Below are 9,312 nucleotides of genomic sequence, written 5' to 3'. Positions count from 1 at the left end.
ATTTATGAGAGAGAGTGGTTGCCGGTGGTTGCACTATATAGATTTGGATCATGCAGAGATTTCATTGCACAAGCATTGAAGAGATTTGGAAAACTGCAGAATGAATCAGAAATAGGATGCTTGTAAAACTCAAGTATTATTCTCATTATGATGTGTGTGAATTATGACAATTCTAAAACATTCCCCTTGAGATGCTGAACATGGAATAGATATTTTTACGAGTATCTTATTATTACGTGTATGTATTGTGTGTATGAGTTTTTTATGTATTATTGTATCAGGTCGGAGTCAAAATGCTATTGAAGTCCACTGCAAATTTCCTTACTAAGGACATAAACTATATTTCAATTTCTAAAAGTTTTTGGTGTTTAACAGGTTGACTGTGAGGTGATGGTTTCTCCTCGATGACTATCATGCTGGCTGAGATATCTACAGCTGATTTACATTTAGACATTTAGCAGACGCTTTTATCCAAAGTGACTTACAGAGAGTTCAGGGAGCAATAAGCGATATGTCATACATGAGAAATAATACAGTAGGTGCCAATACAAAGTTACTGGTTTCAACAAAAGCTAGACCACTACCTGTAGATAGAAAGGGTTAGTGTTTTATTTTCTATTTTATCTTTTTTATCCGTCAAGTATTCACAGAAGAAATGGGTTTTAAGTAATTTTTTGAATGTTGTGAGAGATGTGGTTGACTGGACCGAGTTAGGAAGAATGTTCCGCCATGAAGGAGTTTTGAATGAGAATGAGCTGGAAAGCGATTTACTGCCCTTATGAGAAGGAAATACAAAATGCCGCTGGTTTGCCGACGCAGGGATCTTGGTGGGGTGTGGGAGTGTATGATGGTGTGAAAGTAAGCCGGTGCAGATCCAGTGATAGTCCTGTAGGCAAGCATTAGTGACTTGAATCTGATACGGGCTTCAACCGGTAGCCAGTGGAGAGAGATGGAAAGGGGTGTCATATGAGCCCTTTTGGACTGTTGGAAGAGGAGGCGTGCTTGTGCGTTCTGAACCAGCTGGAGCAGTTTGATAGCCTTTGCAGGAGGACCAGCAAGGAGAGCAGTGCAGTAGTCCAACCTTTAGATCACCAGGGCCTGGACAAGGAGTTGTACCGCATGATCAGTGAGATAGGGTCTAATCTTCTAATGTTGAATAAGGCATATCGGCATGACCGCGTTGTCTTTGCAATGTGATCTTTGAAGGACAGCTGTTCATCAAATATGACTCTGAGGTTCCTGGCTGTTTTGGAAGGAGTGAGTGTGGTATTGCCAAGATCGATGGTGAGATAAGCTGATATGGGACGAGATGCAGCTGGACGATATGATGAACGTCAAGTGTTTAAGAATATTTCTTGAAAATAAGTCCCAGTGTCATTTTGAATGACATTTTGAGAGCTTCAGGGGCACCTAAATTCCTGGATATAAAGATTTCAATGCTCTTATGTTAGTGTCAGGATATCCGAAGTTAATTTTGGCTTTATAATTTTCTTTTGCTGTAGTTTTTTTTAATTTTGTTTGGGATTTTCTGAAAATGGTTTCATGTACAATTCGTTTTTCTTCGGATGAATAAAATGTGGGATAAGCATTTTTGGTGACAGCCTCTTACTTGTTTTTGTCATCACGCACTTTGTTGTAGACAGTATTCATATTTTATGTCATTTAATTTAACCCCAGACAGACAGACGATCACTTTGTGGAAGTTAAAGGAATAAATAGAAGTAATTCTTTCTTGAGTGGAGGTTACCAGGCATTTAACCACATCTTCAATATTCAGACTATGAGAGAGAGAAATAAGAAAGTCGATGATGACAGAAAGGTAGGAGGAAATATGATAGTGGCACTTTTTTCACACACAGACTTCAGGAAACGTGTGACCAATTCAATTCTGCATAAACATTAATAACTGGCAGTGTTCTCAAAACACCTACTTCCATATAATTTGGAAACGTGCTTATAAGGTTTTTTGTTCTAAATATATACGATTTGGTCATTCACTGGTCTACAACTCACTTTCCGAATTTTCATCTCACGTTGACTTTAAATAAACGTGTGACAGAAACCAAACGCAAGGTGGTTAAAGAAGATAAGAGGTGTGATAACTATCTGTGGTAAAGACAGTTCCTCTATACCAGCTTTGCTTTGCAAATGATCTGAACCTGATGACCCCTTTATGTTAATCAGGGGAAAATGTGTCTGATGGCTGGGTTGGTATGGGAGCAAGTTCTTTGGGTTTCAGGAAACATGCACATTTTAGTTTCATATTGTACGTCTTTATGTGTGATTATTAAACTTGTGTGTGTGAGAATGAGTGAGAGAGAGAGATAGCCTAAAACTGTTTTGCAGTGTGCATGCATAAAGGGCAACAGACTGACTTCACTCGGGCAGACCCCTTTGCGTCAGAGATGTAATACTTCCCTCTCATTAGGTGTAAATACAATTGGTTGCCAGTGAGGTTTCTCAAGTCTATGTTACTATGAAAATGACATGTTTATCTGCCTTGACACACTTCACTATCATTGCACATATTGCTAAAATTAGGGAGGTAGGACAATTAACTATAGTCAAGATTCTACCTTTGAGCTTACATCTGCAAGTTCACTTCCTTTTGAGGAACTCCGGCCAGAACCATACGTGATTCATCTTGAAAGCACCAAAGGAAAACTGGATATGTACTATAGGTGCGTGATGTTTTTTTACTAATTTTTCTAGCATGCTTAACTTGACCTTTCTGTGTAATGCTTGTCTTGGGCACATATCCTGGAAAGTTAAATAGCCCATTGTTAATTTCTAGAAAGACAGAGTTGGCCAGTCCCTTCACCTATATCTCGCACGGCCATAAAAAACACCAACTTACAAACAGTCCCTACTGACCAACACATTCCAGTCACTTCTCGTTTTTACTCCTTCATATGTGTTAAATATGTTTTTCATACAATTTTCATGAACACAGCTTGCATGTGAATTTGTTGAAAATAAATTTTTACAAATTTTTAGATAGAAATCCTGAAGGGTTTCTAATTATCATTCATCATCAAATATGATTGGTTTATTATTTCAATTAGTTGTTCCTTAATAAATACCATATCATGTTATGTGGTACTTCAAGGTACTTTACTGAAAACACATGGCACCATCATTTTGTTTGTTTAAAATGATCCGGTGAAATACAATATAAACACTTTATTTGATTATTTTCTCTGCTATTTTGTATATTATTGTTTGGTTTCTTGAGTCAATGATCTGAAACAGAATTACAAAAAATTGTGATAGATAGGGTATATGATAGAAGTATACCTGAGAGATTTGGAGTGCATTTTGTAATATTTTTAGATAAAACCCCTCTTGTTTATTATTGTGTAGTCAACAATGAAACGTATGGGGTTGAAAAGGAAAACTTCATTCACGATTAGGAAAACAGAAAACAATAAAATATTATTAAAAAATTACAAGGCAAAGCAACATTTTATTTTTTAATAAAAGCACACCTACTAAAATAAAAATTGTATATGTGCTATTTAGAAGAAATTTGTATTCATCAGAAATTGCCACGATCTATATCAAGTTTAATAAAAATAAAATAAAAAAACCTGTCCGGGCTACATCATCAAAAAGAATGCAACAATAATTAAAATAGTTTTATGAATATTTAAAATGTTATTTATAAATCGATCTGTTTGTAAACCTTGGCGCTCGCGTGGTAAGCTGAGTTTGTTTCAACAAGGTATTTTCAATAAAGTTTGTTGAAAACCGAGTGTGACGTCACAAAATGGCGGCCCCCATGTGTTTCTAGCAACAACGTGATTTTTGCCCATGTTTTCTATCGTTTAATCTACAGCGAAAGAAATTCTGACCAAATATTTTGAGGTTCACAATACGGTAAGATATATTTTATAGCGATCGTTTATAGACGTTGATAAATCTGCACTCCTGGATTTATCGCTAGATGTAGGGTAAAGAGTTCCGTTTCAGAGGTGCACTTGCATGTGGCAGCTCGCTATTAGTAATAATAGTATCCATCTTTCATTTTGTGGCATTTGTAGATCTTCTTATTTCTATATCCGAATAAACTATTTACTGTAACTCTATTGAATGTCTTCATTTATGAAGAAATTATTGATGAAGTCAAGTATTGTTTTGCAGGCGCTCAAAGTGAACGAACTGTTAGCTGAGAGCCAGAGCTCATCTCTGAGATGGCTTCATTCAGACCCACTAAAATTCAGACTTGTCCAAAACTAGGAGAGAAAGTGACTGAGGATACGCTGTACTGGAAAAATTATAAGGTTGGAATGACTAACTGTAATGTTTTTATGATATTTGGATCTAATTAAATGTGAACTTTTCACAGTTTAAATGTTGTATGTACAGAATGTTGTTTGTCTATTTATTTTAGGTCAAAAAACGTTTAATATTTACATGCATGAATCTGAAAATGCCACTTTTAATATAGAGAGATGTGGTTTTATTGTCTACTTTTTGTTTTTCAGGCTGCTATACAAATTAAAGAATTTGGTGCGGTTACAAAAATCGACTTCTCTCCTCTCCCACCTCACAATTATGCAGTCACAGCCTCAACCAGAGTGAGTTTGCATATCGCTCTATCACACACGCGGTGTCATATTTACATTTATTCATTTTCCAGATACTTTTATCTAAATACATTTAAAAGTACATATCACAGGAGATGTATTCTGTGGTAACTGATTCATAAGTTCAGCATTAAGAACTGTCACACATGCAGTATGCTGATCTCATCATGCGTTGTATCAGATCCAGGTATATGGACCGTATTCTCAAGAGCCCATTCGGAGCTTCACCCGTTTTCGGGATACGGCGTATGGAGGGAGTTTCAGAGGTGATGGCAAACTGATAGTGGCTGGAAGTGAAGAGGGACTCATCCGACTGTTTGACGTCAGCGGCCGAGTGGCTCTTAGGCAGTTCACAGGACACACAAAGTATGTCCCAGCATTAAATAATTGAGTTAAAGAAAGTGTATAAACACACTCAATAATTTTGGGTGATTTGAACTTTAAAGAGGTTAGATGTGTATATGATTTGTAAGGGTGTTTTGTAGCTGTTCATCTAGCTCTGTATACTGGGAAAGTACAAAACTGCTGTTTTTCATCAAGTGTATTTGAATAAGCAGGTAACGTCTGAAAGTATATTCTCATAGTACATCGAGCTCTTGAATTTCCCAATTCGAAGAATATTTTAACCGGTCTCATGTCTCTTCCTCACTTTTTCAGGGCGGTACGTACGACCTCATTCCTATCGGATGGGTTTCGCGTGGTGTCTGGTTCCGATGATCTCTCGTGTCGTCTTTGGGATGTTGCCAGTGCTGCAGAGCTCAACTCATTTACCGAACACACAGACTATATCAGAACGGCTGTTCCTAGCAAACTCAACCCAGAGTTGTTTGTCACAGGTAAACCTTTGTGCTACAGATATATATGATGCCCTTTTAACAGACACTGTGGCCTTTTGCACTCTGGTAAGAGCTTTCGACTCCCATGCAAACCAATCTCCTATGACCGGCCATGCTTATAACATTTATGGTATTACAGTACAGTAGTTTTTTACATTGGTTGTCTTGATCTCTCTTGCAGGTTCATATGATCACACAGTGAAAGTATTCGACGTGCGGTCAGGAGGGAGTGTGATGACTATGCAACACGGTCATCCTGTGGAGTGTGTACTGCTGTACCCTTCAGAAGCCCTGCTGGTGTCCACAGGTTAACAGCACTAACAACTTCCTCTTATTAGTGATGAGTTTAGCATTTAATCCACTATTGGTAAATAATGGTTATAATAGGTAATAATAATTTAAAGCTTCCAACTATTATTTTCCAATGACATTAGAGAGTTCCACTGTAAATTATTTCAGTTATGTTACAGGAGTAGTTCACTTTAACAGTCGATGGGACAAATTTTGAAGTGAACTACTCCTTTAAAAGTGGGATGTGTATGTTACAGGAGGGCGCTACGTAAAAATCTGGGACCTTCTGAAAGGCGGACAGCAGCTTGTGTCTCTTAAGAATCACCACAAAACCGTTACGTGTGCCTGTCTGAGCTCAACACACAACAGACTGCTCACGGGGTCCCTGGACAGGTAAGATGGATGTGTCCACGTCTGTGTGCCATAGGAATCAAAAACCAGAAAAGGCCTAATCTGGATTTTGGTTATTCATGTTTATTGTCACTTTCATACATTTTTGAATTTATTTTTGCTTTTTATCGCAGGCATGTGAAAGTGTATAACTCTTCCTATAAGGTGGTGCATAATTTTGACTCTGCAGCGTCTATACTAAGCCTGGCTGTTGCGGTATGTTTGGTGCAATGACTTTAGTTTAAGTTTTAGTCAAATATATATAAATACACTTTTTAAGTTAAAATGGACAAATTATTGTTGGTCACATTATTAGATTATAATTGTATAGGTTTTGTGGTTCTCCTTTAGCCTGATGATGAAGTCATTGCTGTGGGGATGACCAATGGAGTGTTGAGTGTCAGACACAGGAAACACAAAGAAAACAAAGAGCCGATGATTGGTCGAAGACGACGAGGCCCCGCGTACCGGGTGTTTGTCAAGGGGAAGAACTTTACACCTAAACAGGTATTTAGTTTTCCTTTTCTTTACCTTTTTTATTTATTATGCCAGTTTATTCTGCATTTATAATAACACGTCTATTTTACCGTGTCTTATTTAGGATGACTTCTTGGTCAGTAAACCAGTTAAACAGCATCTGCAGAAATATGACAAACTGCTGAAAAGCTTTCAGGTGTCTAAAGCCCTGGACACAGCGCTGCAGGTAAACCCTATCTTTTGACATTGATAATCTTAGACGTGGTTATCTTGATCTTATGCTTCGGATCCAGGCATCCGTACATAGTTGTATGTGTTTGTGCATGTTAATGCAGACGTGGACACGCAGCAGTAAACCAGACGTGCTTGTAGCAGTGATCATGGAGTTGAGCCGCAGAGGAACTCTGAAGAACGCTCTCGCCGGACGAGATGAAGAGAGTTTAAGCAAAATAATCAACTTTCTTCTAAAGTATGTAACACACACAGACTGAATCAAATGCTCTGTTAGGATTTTACACCAACAGAGGTCGTTGTCATTTTTCAATAAAGTAAATATGTCTTAAGATATGATTGTCAAGTCAGATTTTACAGTTTTGACTACAAAAAGGTCATTTAAAACATGTAGTTATTCTCCGGGTAAAAAGATATTTGCAACACGTTGACGTTTGTGACAACATGCCCCGCATTGCAGTCTCATCAACAGAGATTATAAAAGATTTGAGTTAAAAAATGGTTTAAATTTCTAAGCAAAGGAAGGGTTGAAAACATGGTTTGTGGTTTTCTTGACTTGGTACAAATTCTTAACATAAAATTCTTGTTACAAAACTGGGCTTCTAGGAATGGGTAAACTCCAGGAAATTTGTTAGAGCACTTTTCAAACAGAATCCAGGTCATGAGAATAACCCAGATCAGAATGTCAAACCAACTGACATAGCTTAAACGTGATCATGTTGGGATTAATAGTTTCGGTGAATTCAAGGTATCGACTTAAAAGCTTTAAAATTAGGTTATTACGAATTGAGGACATTCCACTGCTTTACAAAATATGAGGTCAAAGTTTATTCCTGAACATTCTTGTTCATGACCTTTTGTTTCATAATGTTGCAGAAATACTTCTTTGTAATTGGTCAATCGTTGGTCAGTCAACATTCTGCATGATTAAAATGATTTAAACATCATTTCATGATACTTTCTTTTTTTTCTAATAAAAAGCTGGTGAATAAGCAATATAAAAAACATTAAGTGTCTGTGTTAGTACATTGATCATCCTGCCAGTCTTTTTGTGATCTTGACCAACCGAATATAAACCTTTATATATAAATATATAGAAAAGATTTAGAAAAAGGGTTCAACGTTCTGTGTTCCTGTTCTTCAGGCACATCACTGACCCACGCTTTTCTCGTCAGCTGCTTGGAGTCGGAGATATGCTTCTTGGTGAGTTTCGATTTGCCACCCATAAATTTGAAGAAGTTGGATGCAAAAAGAGGATTTAGTATCATTCCTTTGGAAGGTTTGCTTACTATGAATGTGTGTGTGTGTGTGTGTGTGTTTGTAGATCTGTATCAGCAGGTAATTCCACAGTCACCTGTCGTCGAGAGGTTGCTTCAGCGTCTGATGGAGCTGTTGGGTCGAGAAGCTGAACTTCAGCAGGAACTGCTGCAGGTGCTGGGAATCCTGGACACACTTTTTGCATCCATGACCCCTAAAGCAGAGGTTCTGTCCCTTGCTATTCCACCAGCTTCCAGGGAAGCACAGCTACAAGCCACCTGACACTCCATACAAAACTCTGTGTAGTCTGATGACATAAATGAAAGATGCCGGCGTAAGGAAAACGAAAGAGATGAATATACAAGACGTGTGACAAAGCGTCGTTGCTTAGTCGCAGAGTCATTGTTTTTGTGAAAACTCGCTGTGTCAGTGCTTCTTCAATTTTCTGCTGATGCTTGCAGAATTCTGTTTTGTATATTCCTACTATAAATTCTTTTAATCTGAGTTTTGTTCTGTTCTTCTTTGTTTCCATTACACTTACGACATTCTGCTCTGAAACGAGCCGATACTTTTAAAGTGAAGTGTGTCATTTCTGTACCAAGTGTTATCGCCCCAAAGTACACTTCTGAGTTTGTAGTTCACATCAGTTCAAGTACAGAGCCAATGAAATGCAGTCATGCTTGCTGTAAAATAAACCAAGAAATGGTTTATAGATGGATGTTTATCACTGATAAGAGCAATTATTTTAACTGTAAAAAAATTGACTGCTGCTATTTAAAGCCAAATGTAATAACATGTTTTTTATGTAAAATATTACAAAAACGTCAGAATATTTACAAACTTGTTCCAAGTTGTTAAAGCTTATGTTTTTTTTAAACACTTTGTATGTTTTGAATGGTCATAACAACCATTTTGCACATTTTCTGGTGTCTGGTGAACTGACTTCATAGCCTTAAATAGGTTTGAGAGCAAAAGTAATTGAACAAATACTCAGAAAAGTGATTGCAGTTGAAATTGTCTAACATTTGTTGGTTTTTAATGTTTTTTTTTTGTTTGTTATAATTTAATTTTAAATACTGTGTCATGTTTATGTACCGTCCCTAATGTCCTTCAAAAGTAAAACGTGGTATTTTATTAAAATCTCGTAGCCAGAGATCTGAATCAAAACGTTATATTAACTACTAGTGCGTAACACTACGACCCTTGCGGACGTGGCAGTTCTGATCCGATGACGTAATCAC

The 9,312-nt window shown here is 37.3% G+C and overlaps 1 protein-coding gene across 1 annotated transcript; it reads left to right on the top strand.

Annotated features, from left to right (window-relative positions):
• The first annotated feature begins 3,763 nt into the window (after positions 1-3,763).
• On the top strand, positions 3,764-8,575 carry utp15 (UTP15 small subunit processome component). Its single transcript, XM_056766654.1, has 13 exons — positions 3,764-3,879; positions 4,144-4,283; positions 4,488-4,580; positions 4,771-4,955; positions 5,247-5,425; positions 5,607-5,732; positions 5,974-6,109; positions 6,241-6,322; positions 6,458-6,613; positions 6,708-6,809; positions 6,919-7,052; positions 7,959-8,017; positions 8,139-8,575. Exons 2-13 carry the CDS (start codon positions 4,194-4,196, stop codon positions 8,351-8,353), a joined length of 1,557 nt encoding a protein of 518 aa, XP_056622632.1. The 5' UTR covers positions 3,764-3,879; positions 4,144-4,193; the 3' UTR covers positions 8,354-8,575.
• Positions 8,576-9,312: the final 737 nt, after the last annotated feature.

Source organism: Triplophysa dalaica, chromosome 14 (assembly GCF_015846415.1).
Source record: "Triplophysa dalaica isolate WHDGS20190420 chromosome 14, ASM1584641v1, whole genome shotgun sequence".
In the NCBI taxonomy this organism is placed as follows: Eukaryota; Metazoa; Chordata; class Actinopteri; order Cypriniformes; family Nemacheilidae; genus Triplophysa; species Triplophysa dalaica.
The sequence above is the reverse complement of the archived record's forward strand: the minus strand, read 5'-3'. Positions and strand labels throughout refer to the sequence as shown.